Source organism: Exophiala dermatitidis, assembly GCF_000230625.1.
Source record: "Exophiala dermatitidis NIH/UT8656 unplaced genomic scaffold supercont1.5, whole genome shotgun sequence".
Taxonomy (NCBI): Eukaryota; Fungi; Ascomycota; class Eurotiomycetes; order Chaetothyriales; family Herpotrichiellaceae; genus Exophiala; species Exophiala dermatitidis.
In genome coordinates, this window is record NW_008751650.1 from 1,855,997 (window position 1) to 1,871,926 (window position 15,930).

A 15,930-nucleotide genomic window follows, 5' to 3' on the forward strand; every position below is an offset into this window, starting at 1 on the left:
TCCGCAACTAAACGTAGTTAATGTGCCGAGCAGATACCCTCACCGCCAGTGTGTCTACATGTCGCTGCCCGTTCAAGAACAGCGAGAAGATGAAGAAATAAAACGGTGGAAGAATCATTAACTAAAACCCCGACACGTGACCTCAATTTGTAAGCAGTCTTGTGGGAATACCTCGACAAGGCTGAGTCTTCCATCGACTTGGACAATGATTTTATTTATTTTTTTATCTACAGATCCATGCCATGGAATTATGCCCTGTCCTCCGCCGTGAAGCGTGATTCTCTTGAGCCACCCACAATCTCTCCTCGCTGTGGCAATGGATTTGTCCACGGTCAACAAGTCCGCCATGCTCAATGCCGTTGCCCCACCAGTACGCCAGGTTGTTCAACCTCCATGCATTTCCGTCAATGTACAATCTGAATTTCGTCACTTCGTACCAATCCATGTCACTTGAAATCAGGCACCTCTGCTCTCAGCGTTTGCAGTCGTCCCTGCCGGTTCGAGCGCATTGCTTGGGGAAAATCAGTCGTCGAGACTGTCGCGTCTATCACGTCTGTATCCGCCAGTCCTTCCCTGACCGTTCAGGCTTGGCAATGGGTGATGGTAGCTCTTAGTGTTCTGGCTTTGGACATCAAAGTCCAAGGGCTGGGTGAAGGAGCCTGGGACATTTCGAATAGGACGTTGGGGACCTGGATTTTTGCTAGGTGACTGATAGCGACTTGGTCGAGGACCTTGCGGCGCGGCTGTGGCAGCAGGTGGGGGCGACGACACACTGAAGGTTTCTTCTTGACTGAACGAGAAATCACGACGGCTCTGGCGCTTTTCAGGGCTAGACTGCCGGGACGACTTGCGATAGGCTTCACCACCGTAGGCGGAACTCTGTCGGTTGCTGTTGCTCGCCATGTCACTAGCACTGCGCTCGGTTTCAGTGTAATCTGTACCGTAGAACAAAGCATCGGAATCTTTGTTGATGCCTCCGACCCGAGCAGCTTTTTCATGTCGATACGCACGGACGTCGTCATCGTGAGCTCCTTCCCATTGAGCTTCATTGATTTCGCGGAGTTTTCTCTCCTTGGCCGACTCCTTCTTTGCCTTGCTCTTCTTCGAACGCGTCTCTTTGATGATGGGTGCTTCGGAAGACATATCTGTCATGGTCTCGGTCATGGTGCCGTCGATGGTCGTGGCGGCGTCCTTGTCAGAGTAGCCTTCCCCTACCACACTGCCGCCTCCCAAGATGGTGCTTTTGGTGGCGTTGCTGAGCGTAGTACCGTTGGGTCCCTTGCGCCGCAAAACTGTCGACTTGTATTCTTCCCAGTCGCCCTTTCGCCATTTGAAGCCACCATTCTTGGCCCAGAAAAAGAACCAGATCCCTCCGATGACAAATGCAGCTCCAATGAGAGCAAAAAGTGCCTGAATACCTTTCATGTTGATGTCGTTTGGGTCGATTGAGCCCGCTCCAGGATTTGGGTCGACCGTAGTCTTCGCATCACGAGCAGTGAGCACGTTGAATGTGTCCATGGGCGACAGAATTGGTGAAGCATCTTCATTGATAGGGTTTAGCGGGTTATGAGCCAACGAGTCAGAGAGGAGACTTCGTTTGATCACAGGGCTGGCCGGCAGTGATGGTGCAGGTGTGGATGAGCGGGAATCGAGTTCGAGAGAGGAATATATGAGGTCAGGAATATCGAGATGTGCGGGAACAGGAGCCATGAGGCCGGGTTGGAGCACGTTGGCCCGGGCTCAATTCTGGGGTTTGACGCTGGAAGTTCGCGCAGTGTGCAGAAGGCGGCCTGTGATCAGACTGAGATGGGGACAGAAGATGGCCGATGCGTCTGCGCTATCTGCTTCCGGCGTGCTAAGCTATAGAGGAAGTTTCAACGGTTGTGAGTATTTGCAGATGTACGATTATTGCAGGATGCAGGAGAGGACTCACTTTCGACTTTACAGTGCTGTTCAAGTTGGCGGTGATTGCTGTGAATACCTAATGCTGGAGGCTGGAGGTAGGAGGCTGGTTAAAGTCGCGCAGGCTGATGAGCCTCTGAAAGTGACGCACTCCCAACCACTGTTTACGTGGCCGCATTGGGTATGGCCTCATCTCCACGGCGACCACGAAACTACAACAGTCTCCCGTCCTCACATTACCAGGTACTTTCGATGCTCGCTACTACTACCTAGGTAGGTAACTTATTATTGAGAAGCATTGGAACATAGGAGGACGGCTCGAGGATCCTCCGACTCTCCTGCAAAATGTCTTCTGTATTGCTGACTGGGAATGTTCTCCAAATCATGCCGATGAAGTGGATGGCGAATCTGTATCGATACCTCCATGTAGCGAGGGATAATCACTTAATTTTGATTTTCAGCTCGTCTTTCAATCTATGGTACAAATCAATTTGCCCATAGTCTGGTTCGACTCGAGCAGCTTATGTGCCTCCTGTATATCCTCCCACTTGAAGACCTTCTCAATAACGACCTTGAAAGACCCGTCAATAAACTTAGGCAAAGCGTGCTCCACCAGCATATCTCTCAAGCGACCTTGGTATGCCTCATCGCGACTGCGCAGAGTGCTGCCCTCGTATCTGATGCGCTTGCGTAAGAAACGACTGATGTCGACATCTCCTTTGACGACCGCTCCGCCCAGAGTGCCGAGATTTACGATATGTCCATCTTGGGCTGCAGCGTCAAGGTTCTGGTTAAAGTAACTGGCGCCGACAAAGTCGATGATGACATCCGCACCCTTGCCACCCGTGTACTTCAACAGTGCCTGTGACCAGTCGCCCTCCTTGTAGCTGAAGCCCTCGGTCGCGCCGAGCGATTTGCAGAAATCGATCTTCTTCTGCGTGCTCGCCGTCACGTAAATGGCGGAGGCACCGTCTGCTTTGCAGAGCTGGATCCCGGCAATGCTCACACTGCTGGCTCCCGCATGCCATAGAACACTCTTGCCTGGCTTGAACTCGCCGACTAGATACAATGCCTGGGTCGCGGTGATCCATGTCTCGGGGATGCCGGCGGCCTCCTCCCAGGTCAATTCTTTAGGTTTGTGAACCAGCATGTGCGTGCTGACCGTGAGGTACTCGGCGTATGCACCTCCGTAGGCAAGTCCAAATACTTCGTCGCCAATCTTGAAACCGCGCTCCGGTTCGCTTCCAAACGACTCAATGGTGCCGGAAAACTCAACACCCAGGGTCTTGGGTGCTTGCGGCGGCACAGGATACTTGCCCTCCCGTTGTAGGAGATCCATGCGGTTGAGACCAAAAGCTTTCACCTTGACGAGAGCCTGGCTGCCCTTGGGCACCGGCTTGGGCGTTTCCGAGTTGATGAACAAGGCCGAGACCGGGCCCTTGCCTCCTTGGATGTCTACTGCGCGCATAGTGGCCATGTTGACGTTGTTCGCCAGAAGGAGGGGTCGTTCGCTGTGCAGAATTCCGGCCTGGTTCTTGAGATTGGTAAAGGTTGAAGAAGAACGGTCCATACACTAGTAGCCGGCGTCAAACGTCCGATCGCAACCCACCCAGATGGCTGATTTCTAATCGTAGTGCTGCACTTGTAGAAGAGCTCCAAAGCGGTTTCGGGGCTTCGAACTCGTAGTATTTCGCCCACCACGCCGAATATGGGCACTACAATCGGCGCGACAAATCGAAGGCAGTCTTAAGTTCACTACAGTAATAGTAACACTATCGCCATCACTGGAAAACGAAAGTAAGATGCAGGTGCTCAGGCATGGACTGGCTTTTCGTTATGACGCAATCATTCATTATCTCCACGGTTCTCACAGCCGCGCACTTTGTATCATAACCGCCTGACTAAGCAGGCTGGCTGCGCAAACTTGAACTTGAACGACCTGCCAACATCCTCTCGTCGATATACACAGTACAGTAGTACAAGGGAACAAGGCTGGAGTGCCAACTGCTGCGCCCTTCAGCAACTGTTGCCAGACCCTCAGCGGGCACTTGGACCATGTTCCCTAGAAGCTGCAACCCGCAAAGGCCTGTGCATGCCTCTAGTCGATGTTGTATTGTTTGATCAGAGTAATCAACTTGTTGGACTCCGTCACGAAGTCAAGTGGCGCAGCGGAGGTGACCTGGTATCGAACCCTATCTCTCATGTTAGACGTTGGACCCGAAAGGCGACGGACCTTGAGAACACTTACCGTTGTTGCTCCTGGAAGTTGTCCAACCTCGCCTTGCATTTCCAATTCCAGGTCTTGTAGTTGGCTTCCGAGAAGATCTCTTCCACTTGTTTCTGATCTTCGTCTTTGATTGCCATCAGTTCGTCTGCCGTTCTGCCCAAAAGAAGTCTTCCTGTGTCGTCGAAACAGTTGACCCAGAGCTGACCAGTATGGTCACTGACGTTCGCAGAGATGATATAACGATATTCCGGCTTGGGATGGGTCGTGTCACATTTCTCGCATCGCCATTGTCCAGGATCAATTTCCACAACCTTCCGGTTGCAACCCTCGGACAAGCACGCAGGGTAGGCGAAAGGTTCTTGCTTGATATAATGCACCGTGGCCTTGATGGAGAAAAAATCTGGCTTTTCGGACATGCCAAGCTGCTCCTCCTTGACTTGAGAAATCGTCTTGAAAGGATCGCTTCGAGAGCCCACCCCCGAGACGGCCCCCTGAACATTTTCGTGCGTAGAAAAATTGCCTGGGCGATCGTGGGACTCCCACCAGCCCTTCAGCTTGTGGGCCTCAGGCATGTCAGGGTTCGCTGTCATCGAGCCGGAACTCAGTAAACTCAGACTCCGTCCACCAAAATCCGACACTTTGACACCTTTGAAAACAACCACCGATCCAGGCTGGACGTCCAATGAGGCTGCCGTCTTTCCCCAAATGGTCATCCGTACCGAGTATCCAGTGTTGTCGACCAAGGTCAGTTCCCGCTTCTCGTACGGCTTGCCGGTGGTCTTGGACGTGGCTTGGCCGACTTCCCCGACATCCTTGAGGATGGCAATGATGTCGATCGTGGTGTCTTTCTCGACAGATTGCAAGTCTGCAATATTGGTGAAGTTGTACCGAACCTGAGGCACGCCATCTTGCTCTTCAGCTTTCTCGACAACTGTGTCTCTTTCAAAGTGAAGTTCGTAATCATTTGCCAGATTGGAAAACTGCTTCTTGGCGAATGTCACTCGGCAGGGGCTTGAAATGTAGTACACTTGGCCTTCTTGGAACACATCATACAGCTGATCACACTGGTCGTTGAATCCCGTGGCACGGATCTCGCCGCTCTCGTCCAGAAGATTTACGCTGAACAACTTGCCCTCGCCGTTTCGATTGTGCCATGTCTTGATCTCCGACTTGCTAGTACAACGCGCTTTGATTGTCCATTTGTTGGAATAGGGCGAGATCGCTTCGATGGGATAAATGTTTGCATGAGCGCTAGAGGACGAGGGTTTGGTGTGACTAGGCATCGATCTGTTCTGTTTGGGCTGCTCTTGCTTATTTCCGTAAAAGCCATTGCTGGTGATAGTATTCGGGGCAGGCTTCTCTTCCTCCTCAGTCTTGAGTTCCAACGGTTTGGGGTCACCCAATTTGTCATGTTCGCCATAGTCTTCGAGAACTTTGATATCTGTTACTATGAGGATACTGCGACCTTGATGTTAGAGCCATGACGGGAAAAAGAGGCGGACGACCTACCGCTTGCCCTTGACTCTGTTTGCTGAATAGCCGACCAACTGGACGAGCACTCCTCTTCGCAGTATCTTTTGATCAACTAGAGAGTTCTGATGCACTGCAAGCATAGTCTGGATGTAGTTTTTGGTGTCACTGAAGATGACTCGGTGTCGCTCCTGGCCACCTGGCTGAGCAGCAATGGGCTTGATCTGCACACATTGCACGACAGGGTGTTGCACCCGCCCTGGTCTGTCTTCGAAGATGTCGGCAAGGCAGCCGGCATCGATGCGCTGGAGCGCCTCACTAGCACTTTTACCCATGATGAACGGCGAACTGAGTGTGGAAGTGGTTATTGTGAGGAGGATGTTGATAAGCGAAAAGGCGCAGGCAGAGGCACAAATACACCACTTGAAAGAGGGTCCTGGCCTGTTGCCTCCGCCGCCTCGACGCGTTCAAGTTTCACGCGTAAAGTGGATTTACTTGGCGTCACGTGGTTGTTGTTGTATTGCCCGGCTCGGGTTGGCGTGATCTCACCGAACGGGGCACTACCTACCAGGTAGGAGTGCTACTAGTGCAGGTAGTAGACGATGTAGTCGTGAGCTGAGCAACGGCAAGCCAGATTAAACTAAAAGTGTATGGCTCTGTATCAATATTTGGGCGAGCAACTTGAAGAGGCGAGGCTGGACACCACAGTCAAGCCATGTTGTAAACTAAAGCGGCGTCACATGCGCAGGGTCGCCCAAACAACCCCGTCTATCATCATCGCTCCCCATATTCGAACACTTGGCACAAACAATCCCTTGATATCCCCCCAGGGTTAGACAGGTATCGTTCTATAAGTCGAGTAAGACCGTGCGACCAGATCTTCTATCCCGAAAGTTCACCCAGGTAGCCATCACTGACTGAAGGGCAACATGTCCGACCCCGAGATTGCTACCAAGGCGCCAGAGTCTGATGCCATGGAAGAGTCGCCCATCTCGTCCAAGGACTCAAAAGCCCAGAGTGGCCCGAGTATGGGGGAACACTGCGTAACTGACAGGCCCAATCCAGCCGGCCGTCAACCCTCAGGTGAGATGACCAAGTTTGGGGACATCGATGTCTACGTCTCGAAACCGGCCGACTATCCGAACTCGCCTGCAAAACTACTCTTGCTCCTTACTCCAGGCACAGGCGTCCATTCCACCAACAATCAAGTCCAGGCGGACATGTTCGCGTCTGAAGGGTTCGTTGTGGTCATGCCCGATCAGTTCAAGGGCGACGCAGCACCAAACACCACGACCATTCCTGCTGAAGAGCATCCCAGCCTCCTGGAGAAGGTCAAGCTGCGAGCTGCCGAAACCGCCAAATCTTTCTTGGTGGATATGTGGCTAGCAAGACAGACACCCGAAAAGGTCATGCCGATATTGCTTCAAGTCATTGATACCATAAAGGATGAGTACGCTGACGCGGTTGCACATGGGGATGGAATCTATGCTGCTGGGTATTGCTTCGGTGGGAAGTATGTGATCATGCTGGCTGGTGGACAACCAAGCAATGCCGGTGCAGCACAGGCGAAGGAGGATGAAGAATCTGGAATGGTTAAGAAGGGGCCGCTTATCAAAGCCGGTGCTGTAGCCCATGCTACCTTGGTGACTCGCGAGGACTTGAAGGCTGTTCGAGCTCCATTGACACTGGTCTGCGTTGGTGAGTTTGTTTAAAATTGATGAACTCCCAGAACCCGTCTGATCAATTTACAGAAAACGACCCGCTGTTCCCCGATGAAATTCTGGAAGAGGGGAGAAAACAGTTCGCCGCCAGCAACATTGAGCACGAGATCAAGGTCTACGAAGGCGTGCCACATGGTAAGTCGCGTCGCCCATAAGTACTCAGGTACGTTCCAATGACCCGACTGCTCACTGTCCGCCAGGGCTTGCAGTATATGGCGATTATGACTCGCCGGCAATTCAAGAAGCTCAGAAATCGGCTTTCCAACAAATCCTTACTTGGCTCAAAACACACTGAAGGGGATACAGCGAGCAAACCGCGCAAAGACCGGCCTTTTCGAGGGCATTCTTTTTGCAAGGAAACCGAGCAGTATTGCCCAATGAAAGAATGAAGTGATACCCATGAAGTATGAAGCACGAAGAATGACAGAATCTTATAGATGGTGGACCCTGGAAGGCACAAATTTCATTCCTCTACGATCAACGTGCTAAACCCGCTATGGGATCCTTGAAGATGAACAAGGGTTTGGCTTGCTCAGTGCTAAGTGCTAGGTTCTTTACCGCAGAGTCGGTTATAACACTGCTGTGGTCCTGTTGGCAAGTTCCCGGTACCTTCAATTGGTCTATTGTGCGCCATGTCTGATCGCATCCTCGTCGTCACTCATTTTTGCATCATCAATTGTACGAATTCGTTGTCTGTATGACAGAAAAAGTCAGTTCGTGCTCTAACATCGTGCTGGTAATGGGATATGAAGTGGCTGGAAGATCCACTTACAATCGATACGGCCATCGCCATCCTGGTCGGCCTCTCGAATCATCTCGTCAACTTCATCATCGGTGAGTTTTTCGCCGATAGAGGTCATGACATGGCGCAGTTCGGCAGCTGAAATAAACCCATTGTTGTCACGGTCAAACACTTTGAAGGCCTCTCGGATCTCCTCCTCAGAGTCTGTGTCTTTCATTTTGCGAGCCATCATTGTAAGGAATTCTGTCATTAATAATGAGTATAAGGCCGTAGAAGTGATTTCTTTCCATTTCATACCTGGGAAGTCAATGGTGCCGTTGTTGTCTGCGTCCACTTCATTGATCATGTCTTGCAACTCGGACTCTGAAGGATTTTGACCCAGCGATCTCATCACGGTTCCCAACTCTTTGGTAGTGATTTGGCCTACGTGCGATTCGTTAGTCGCTGTGCTGATAACTTGGATCGCGGCGCTGTAGAACGGCCAACAAGGAGGGAAACAAACCATCGCCATCTTTGTCCTAGGGATAATTGTCAGCCTGAAACTGATAAAAGCGTCACTATAAGACTTACAAAGAGCGAGAACGCTTCCTTGAACTCGGACACTTGTTCTTCAGTCAATGAGTCGGCCTGGTGATCCAACTCGTCAGTCGCTGAACAGTACACGACAACGTTCCACAGGCGCAGCCGCACGTGGTAATAATGGTCGTAAGCAGCTTACCATGTTGAAAGACCTTTGCGCGATCTGGTTTTAGCGATAGTTGTATTCAGGGATAGCGGCTGCTCTAGAGAGGCTTGGTAGAATGAAGTTCTAGGGTAAGAGAGTGGGTGTCTTTGCAAGTTGCAGATTGCGAGGAAGCTGAATGTTGTAAGTCCAGACACAAGTCGCCCGTAACACTCTCTCGAAGCAGTTTAGTAGCCACGCAGCCTGCAAGGAGGATTCTTCGGAACAATGTTTTCCCATACCCGTGCCTCCGTCACTCAGGCTCCCCAGAATCCCAGGACCACTGATTCTCCGTGATATGTCTTCCGTAATATATCTCGTTGCGCAGCGTATGCCCAGCACAAGACAGTCTGCCTACTACGAGTATTCTTGCAGGACATGAGAAGTGACCGCTTCGCCTGTTAGGGGTGCCCAGTACATGTCAATTATTCTGGGATCATTATGAACGACGCCGATCGCACGCTTCCCTCAACGAACGGCTCCTACGTGCGTGAGAGCGTTCGAAGGCAGACAGTGTATTAGTTGTAAAGATGTGGCGAGATAGGACCAATCTGTACGGGACCCTTTCGTTCAACGCAGGGATGCTTTCTGACCGATGTCTAGTTATATCTCATACCGCCAGTCATACAGTCATCATCCGACGAAGAAGCCACGATACTTAGGTGGCTCCAATGGCTTCGCCGACCAAGGCTCCGAGGAGACAAGAGGTCTCATGTCGAGTAGTGCCTATGAGAACGATGGAGACGCCGTCATCGAAATGGATCTCCTCCCACCGCGGTGGATGGATGTGCAAGAGGAGGTAGACGACGTGCTGAAGGACATTACCTTGAAAGCTGCCAAACTCGACAAGTTGCACGCGAAACATGTCCTGCCAGGATTCGACGACGAATCGATCAAGCAGCAAGAAGAGCGCGAAATTGAGAAGTTGACGCAAGAGATCACAAGGGGCTTTCAGGAATGCCAGAAAGCCATCAAGAGAATCGAGACTATGGTCAGGGAGGCCAAGCAGACCGGCAACTTACAGAAAGGCGAGGAGGTTATGGCGAAGAATATGCAGACCGCATTGGCATCCAGAGTGCAAGAAGTGAGCGCGACGTTCAGGAAGAAGCAAAGCTTGTATCTCAACAGTGAGTTCTACGAATGGTTTCTATTGCTGCCTGTCTCATGTTTCTAATTTCCAATCCAGAACTTCGAGCACTTGGCGGATTCGAGTCACCTATAGGGAGATCTTCAACTCCGGTGCAGAATCCGTACTCAGATCCGGCCTTGATGGAGTCCGACGCCGATAAAAGCTTCAGCCAGTCAACCCTTCAGCAGACGGCCCAGAAACGGTTCCGTAGCAATGACACGGCCATCGCACAACGGGAACAAGAGATCAATGACATCGCTAAAGGTATCATTGAGTTGGCCGATATATTCCGCGACCTTCAGGCTATGGTCATAGATCAGGGCACCATGCTTGACCGGATCGATTACAATGTCGAGCGAATGGCAACAGACGTGAAAGGAGCGGAGAAAGAGCTGACCGTTGCCACCAATTACCAAAGGCGAAATACCAAGCGGAAGATCTTGCTACTCCTGCTCTTGCTGGTCATTGGAATGTTCGTCTTACTTCTCGTCAAGCCGAAGAGGCGCTCCCAGTCTGCACCGGCACCGCCGACCACTCCAGTTGCACCGGAAAGTCCTCCTTAAAATTGAGATGATATGCACAAACACTATGCCACCACATTTCAGTCCCAGAGTCACCCTTCCGCATATTGTTGGATTGCAGGTCCGTGTAAAATAGGACAAGGGAGGCCATGGACCAATGTCGAAAACCAAGTGCGATCAGCAGGCCAGTGGCTATACACTCTGGCCAGTTCACGGTGCGGCGACGAGCAGTGCTATAAGACCGATGTTCTTGGCCAGCTACAAGCCCTCCTGAATCCATGTGCTCCTCGACTGGGGAAGTAACGATCCCTACGGTTGGTGGAGTGCACCTATGAGCTCCCAGGAATGCTGAAGGGCATAGCTTTCCTCGAAAACGGGGCCGCACTATCGCTCAACTTCTAGGCTATGCATGCAACGCCCGACTTGACAAAAGCCCAGCTGTTAGTGAACGCTGTCCTGCTATTTTGACACAGGTCTTTTGTTCCCATTGACCGAGCACCAGAGTATCATTCAGCCACCCAGCAGCACATATCTACAGATCGAGGGTTAGCAGTCTACTACGCATCGCATCCAAGACATCACACCGGACATCCACGTGCCCACGGCGTGCTGATTGTCAGGCATGGGCTCGAATAGCTCAATGGAGAGAGCCGGGCCATCTAACTTACATGTCTCTGCGCAGGACGACAGAGGCACAGACAAGGACAGAACCAAGTGGTTGAGAAATTGAACGCTCAATAATGCATAGAAAGTAAGGAGAAGGAAGCCACAACCACGACCTGTCTCCCAAACGGTTCCGCGTGGAACGAGTCACGATCGGATCTTCTTACATCTTGGACTGGATCACCACACACCATTGTAGCCGCCGCGTCGAGCAGTGTACGGAAGGGAGCGAAGGGTGGGTACTGGGAAGGGAAGAGCAAGTACAGAACGATGAGAAGATGGGACAATCGGATTGACATCAGTCATACACCCAAAGACCGCCACCTGTTACTTATCTTAGGTACTGTACTGTACGTGTATAGGTAGCTGGAAAGAGAATACCTAAGGCAGTGACAATGACTGTCAGAGTAACACCCGGGGTCTGCATGGTAGCAACTTTAAGTTACTGTATCAATTATATCAATGCTACCAGGCAATCATTTAAGGTAGGTAGAATCCAATATCAACAAGATTGGTATCATGGTACGCTATATGCACTGTAGAATGCTCAAGTCCACCCACTTGGCAACCAAAACTTCCAGGGTACTGTAAGTCAGTCGTGGTATCGAACAATATCCACGCCAACACCAATGTCAAATATATCGCAATGTCAAGAAACACCAGCAGCGACCACGAGCTGCCTTACACCCACGACCTCTTGTTTCTTTTTGAGATTCGAGGTGTTTGCGGTCATGTTTGCTTCTCTGTTGGAGAGGAGACCGGAACCTGTATGCTGAGGGGGGTTTTCACAACCTCCACCACCACCACCACCACCACCACCACCACCAACAGTGGGACCGGTGGTGATGCTCAGCCCTTGCAGCTTTCGGGCGATTGCCACACCATCATCCACCCCATTAACTTCTCTACCAACAGCTCCGAATTGGTCCTTACCAGAGTAAGGAGCAGCAGCGGCAGCAGTAGTATTGTCAACGCGCCGACGGATCTTTTCTGGAACAGGCAACTCTACACACCGAGCACCCAGCCGGCCTCGGATATCATCGAACAACACCTCCATTGGCGCAATGTAAGCGGTCTTGCTCTTATCGCCCCAGGCGAGAACATGGCCACACAGACCGCCGGTCAAAGGATCGTAGACCCACGCGCCGCTGTCGCCGGGGATTCCAAATCCACCTTCGACACACCAGGACGTAGAGAACGACTTGCGACCGTGCATCTTGACCAGCGCCATGGCTTGGGAGATGCGGCCCTTTTTGAACCCGGACGACCGGCCATGACAGTGGACTTGGAGGCCAGAAAGCTTAGTGAGAGGAGTGATGGTCGTGAGAACAGGAGGAGAAGGCAAGGGAGGCAGCATCTTGTCGTATTGTGAGTTCGGGTTCGACGACCGAGACTGCAGCCCAGTGACGAGGTTCTGTCGAGCCTGAGCTTTGGCCGCGGACATTTCGCACGGCTGCATGTGCTCGACCATCTGGTTCTCGGCGCGCAACCGGTCCTCGTTGATTCGGATGAGAGCCCAGTCCACTTCGTGCTTCAAGTCGCCTCTAACGACTCGACGAATGCCGCTGCTAGCGAACACGTAGCCGAACGAATGGCTGGCGAGATGGTCGTCGTCGCGGTCTTCTTCATTGGGGAAGAAATCGTCATCAACGTCGTCGAGAGCGGGCTGAGTGACTGTCAGGTCGTCGTCCGAGTATGGCGCGATCCCAATCTTGTCCCCTATGGAGGCAGCATCATCGATATCGTCGGAGGACGATGAAGACGCCTCGTCACCGTCAGAACCAACGTCTTCATCAAGTTCAGGAAGCGATGAATCCTCAAGAAACCAGAACTCGTTCCCGTCGGCATCCATGATCGCATAGTCTGGACGGATAGTGCTGGCATCGCTGCCCTCGTCACTGCCTTCAAACTCGTCGTCCGAAATCTCGAAATCGGACAACCGTGAGATATCCTCTTCGTCAGACTGCATCCATCGCACGTCGGCAGCGACACTGTCGAATTGTCCTGGCATGGACATCATGCGAGGCGCGGCAGACCTTTGCGGTCGTTCACCAGTGATAGCCCTCTCATTTGCTGCTTCTTCATCGTCATCATCGTCGCTCGGGGGATCTAGCATGTGATGGACTGTCATTCCGAAGGCTTCCCCGTCGACTAGAATAGTGCCACCGAAAGACACTGGAGGCAGGTGTTCATTGTCTTTGAACGCGCCGATACTCGCTCCATTCGTCGGGCGTTCTTGGTATTTCTGTTCTCGCGGTTTTCGTGCCGCTGCTCGGCGCCCCGTGCGAGTTGAGCTGTATCCCGCCCGTTTCGGCTGCTTTCTTCTACCACTCCGTCGAATCTCACCATTGAGGATGACGACGCCCCAGCCCTTTTTGGGTCTGAAGCGTTTCCTCAGTACGTCGCGGACCTTGTTGATCTGTGCACATTGCACACAGATGGTGGTCTTTGCATTCTCCGGCGCAGAGCCAAACATCATCAGACTAAGACTGCACGATTCCGGCGAATCCCTGAGTGCCGACTCCAGGATTTTGCCCAACTTCGGCATTACCAAGGTATTCCATTGATCCAAATCTTCCTGAGGGATATCAACCTCTGACCATTTTCGTAATTTTGCTTGCTCGGCTGGTTGGGATTCCTGAATGGCTATGGCCTTGCGTTTCGAAATTGCCCTCGAAGGCGGTTCAGGGTTGACAACGTCGCCCTGCAACATGGCCTTCTGGCTATCTTCAGCCGCTCTCGCCTCTGCCTTGCACATCTGCTCGATGATGAGGAGCTCGAAGACCTCAATGTCCGAAGCTGGAGGTGGTCCTGCCTCGTCCAATACGCAGCATTGCTGTAGGTCCTTTGCTATTTGAAGCATCAGCGCGCCGGCATCTTCGTAGTTGTTTCTGAATTTCAATTCCGAAGGCGCTTGTAGACATTTCTGCACAACGCGCATGTACTTGCTGCCGCACTTTGGTGCAAGCTTGTGAGAGTATATCTGTTGAACTCTGCTCATGAAAATCTTGCGGTCATACTTGGGCTTCCACAGTTTTGAAAGGGGAATCCACAGCCCTATCTCCAGTAGCAACAAGCCCAAGCTATATATGTCGTAGGCAGGGACGACTTCAGGAGCATGGCTGTCATGATTTGGGTGGCGGTAGATCTGAACGGCAAACGGCGCCTCGGATTGAGACCGTGAAAGGAAGTCCTGACATGACTGCAGGAGGTAGGGTTGCCTTAATTCCTTTGGCGGATCCGAGCGGTGCAAGTGCTCACTCGATCCGATAAGTAAGACGTTGCTGCTGTTGAGATACTGGTGTGTCTCGCCGTGAGAGAAATATCCGAGGATAGACAGAACCAGGTTGTATGCGAGACGAAATCTGTCCTCTAAAGCCGGCTGTGATGTCTCTTGGTTGTTGCTGGCCGCTATCAACGACGCCAGTGTCCGATGTTGCTGTAGGCTTGCGTGATCATGTCCATCAGGCAAAGCATAGACCATCCCGTATCGTGGTCCATTGGGATCGACGGTAAATCCGAGGAGCCTGAGATGCCCGCACCACGAGAGGGAACGGTTCTTGCAAAGTTTCTCCCCGAGCTCGTTGATCTCAAACACGTCGTCGGCACTCCCGACAACGTAGAACGGGCAGTCGGCTGATAGGTAGTCCACGAGGACATGTTGACCAGCCGAGCGACAGTAGGCGATGGATCTTTCCGTAGATGTCACCGAACCTCCCTCGGCAGGATCGTACGGCGGTGGATCAGCTGTTTGAAGGGAATACGGACTGAAGTCCAGATTCGCAAAGTCGATATGGAGGGGGTGTTCGAATAGTTGGCCGTGGGCTGTCTTCTCAGGAGAGTCGTGTCCATGCTTGACTCGTTTGGCGTCGCCCTTTTCGTCCGCCATCCTTGATTCCTCCAGACTGTAGAGAAGATCGATACAAGAGGTCAGCTGGTCAAGCAGAGCTCTTCCAGTCTTGACCTCGTAGGCTGTCCAGTCCTTGCGCGGCACGACTGGACTCGAACCGGGTCCCCGCATCGTTTTCGCCGTCTGCTTCATTTCATACCGTTCAGGGTGTTCGAGTCGGCCACTTTCTTCCAGCAATCGCTTGATCTCGGACATGACGCTGGCCACCACCTCGCCCAATCCAGCCTGGTCAATCTTTTTGTCGATGTCGACGTCGCCATTGCCGGAGTAGGGAGCGCCCACATCGGTCCAGTGCATGCCCCATGCCAGCAACCTATCCTGCTGAATCTGGAAATCGCGCCGTAAGTCGCGGACTTCTGGCAGGTCGGTCACAGTGGCAGTAGCCTTAGCGCTCTCACAGGACTGCTTCGTGTCCGAGTACAACTTGGACAAGCGTTGCAAATAGGTGCCACGGCGGTGAAACATGATGGCTCTGATTTAGTCGGCGGAAGTGTGTACCGTCTGGCTTGACGGCCGAAGTGTGCCTTCGACGCAGGTCGGGAGTTCTCAGACAGTGGAATGGTCACGTATCGCCGGCATCGCTGCAGTCTGGCTTGACCGTCGTTGTTCTTGGTCTTTCTGCAGTCGTGCGTACTCGAGGATATGCGTGCAGTGAAGGCTGAAGAGAAAGGGAACCCTTGATCGTAGAGCGGGGGGTTTTGATGGCTGACAGGCCGCGTATATTGGGTCCGAGTCCGAAATCCTGCTGCCTGTTGCTTGATTGTCATTCGACGAAGCGAGACTCACTCGCCACAGTCCCGACTGAGCGGAGCCAATATGCGCGCTGCTCAACGAGGATGCCTGGAGTTGCCGGCGTCCGTGTTCCCACCTGCAACAGGCTTCAGCCACAGCACCCCAAACCGTGTAACCCTGCCGCCTTCTGCA

The 15,930-nt window shown here is 52.4% G+C and overlaps 7 protein-coding genes across 7 annotated transcripts; 2 read left to right on the forward strand and 5 right to left on the reverse strand.

Moving 5' to 3' along the window:
• Window positions 1–107: 107 nt before the first annotated feature.
• Window positions 108–2,021, reverse strand: HMPREF1120_06245 (uncharacterized protein). The gene is made up of 2 exons (XM_009160446.1): window positions 1,934–2,021; window positions 108–1,860 (listed from the first exon to the last, which is right to left on the reverse strand). The coding sequence occupies exon 2, from the start codon at window positions 1,708–1,710 to the stop codon at window positions 523–525; it is 1,188 nt and encodes a 395-aa protein (XP_009158694.1). The 5' UTR covers window positions 1,711–1,860; window positions 1,934–2,021; the 3' UTR covers window positions 108–522.
• A 350-nt stretch (window positions 2,022–2,371) lies between these two features.
• HMPREF1120_06246 (NADPH2:quinone reductase) lies at window positions 2,372–3,379 on the reverse strand (the record flags this gene model as incomplete). Its single annotated transcript, XM_009160447.1, has 1 exon — window positions 2,372–3,379. The coding sequence occupies one exon, from the start codon at window positions 3,377–3,379 to the stop codon at window positions 2,372–2,374; it is 1,008 nt and encodes a 335-aa protein (XP_009158695.1).
• A 621-nt stretch (window positions 3,380–4,000) lies between these two features.
• Window positions 4,001–5,934, reverse strand: HMPREF1120_06247 (replication factor A1; the record flags this gene model as incomplete). The annotated part of the gene is made up of 3 exons (XM_009160448.1): window positions 4,001–4,094; window positions 4,151–5,587; window positions 5,639–5,934. 3 exons carry the CDS (start codon window positions 5,932–5,934, stop codon window positions 4,001–4,003), a joined length of 1,827 nt encoding a protein of 608 aa, XP_009158696.1.
• A 594-nt stretch (window positions 5,935–6,528) lies between these two features.
• Window positions 6,529–7,615, forward strand: HMPREF1120_06248 (uncharacterized protein; the record flags this gene model as incomplete). Its single annotated transcript, XM_009160449.1, has 3 exons — window positions 6,529–7,297; window positions 7,351–7,455; window positions 7,521–7,615. 3 exons carry the CDS (start codon window positions 6,529–6,531, stop codon window positions 7,613–7,615), a joined length of 969 nt encoding a protein of 322 aa, XP_009158697.1.
• Window positions 7,616–7,749: 134 nt separating this feature from the next.
• Window positions 7,750–8,950, reverse strand: HMPREF1120_06249 (uncharacterized protein). The gene is made up of 6 exons (XM_009160450.1): window positions 8,781–8,950; window positions 8,633–8,689; window positions 8,565–8,580; window positions 8,360–8,485; window positions 8,093–8,305; window positions 7,750–8,013 (listed from the first exon to the last, which is right to left on the reverse strand). Exons 1-6 carry the CDS (start codon window positions 8,781–8,783, stop codon window positions 7,979–7,981), a joined length of 450 nt encoding a protein of 149 aa, XP_009158698.1. The 5' UTR covers window positions 8,784–8,950; the 3' UTR covers window positions 7,750–7,978.
• A 428-nt stretch (window positions 8,951–9,378) lies between these two features.
• On the forward strand, window positions 9,379–10,475 carry HMPREF1120_06250 (syntaxin 16; the record flags this gene model as incomplete). Its single annotated transcript, XM_009160451.1, has 2 exons — window positions 9,379–9,910; window positions 9,970–10,475. The coding sequence occupies 2 exons, from the start codon at window positions 9,379–9,381 to the stop codon at window positions 10,473–10,475; spliced, it is 1,038 nt and encodes a 345-aa protein (XP_009158699.1).
• Window positions 10,476–11,478: 1,003 nt separating this feature from the next.
• On the reverse strand, window positions 11,479–15,676 carry HMPREF1120_06251 (uncharacterized protein). Its single transcript, XM_009160452.1, has one exon. It carries the CDS (start codon window positions 15,469–15,471, stop codon window positions 11,746–11,748), a length of 3,726 nt encoding a protein of 1,241 aa, XP_009158700.1. The 5' UTR covers window positions 15,472–15,676; the 3' UTR covers window positions 11,479–11,745.
• Between the last annotated feature and the right edge of the window lie 254 nt (window positions 15,677–15,930).

Coding starts and splice junctions, on each gene's coding strand:
- HMPREF1120_06249 (XM_009160450.1), bottom strand. Junction 8,306..8,359: donor CGGCACCATTGACTTCCCAG/GTATGAAATGGA, acceptor TATTAATGACAG/AATTCCTTACAATGATGGCT. Junction 8,014..8,092: donor TGGCGATGGCCGTATCGATT/GTAAGTGGATCT, acceptor TCTGTCATACAG/ACAACGAATTCGTACAATTG.
- HMPREF1120_06251 (XM_009160452.1), bottom strand. CDS start 15,471: ATGTTTCACCGCCGTGGCACCTATTTGCAACGCTTGTCCAAGTTGTAC.
- HMPREF1120_06245 (XM_009160446.1), bottom strand. CDS start 1,710: ATGGCTCCTGTTCCCGCACATCTCGATATTCCTGACCTCATATATTCC.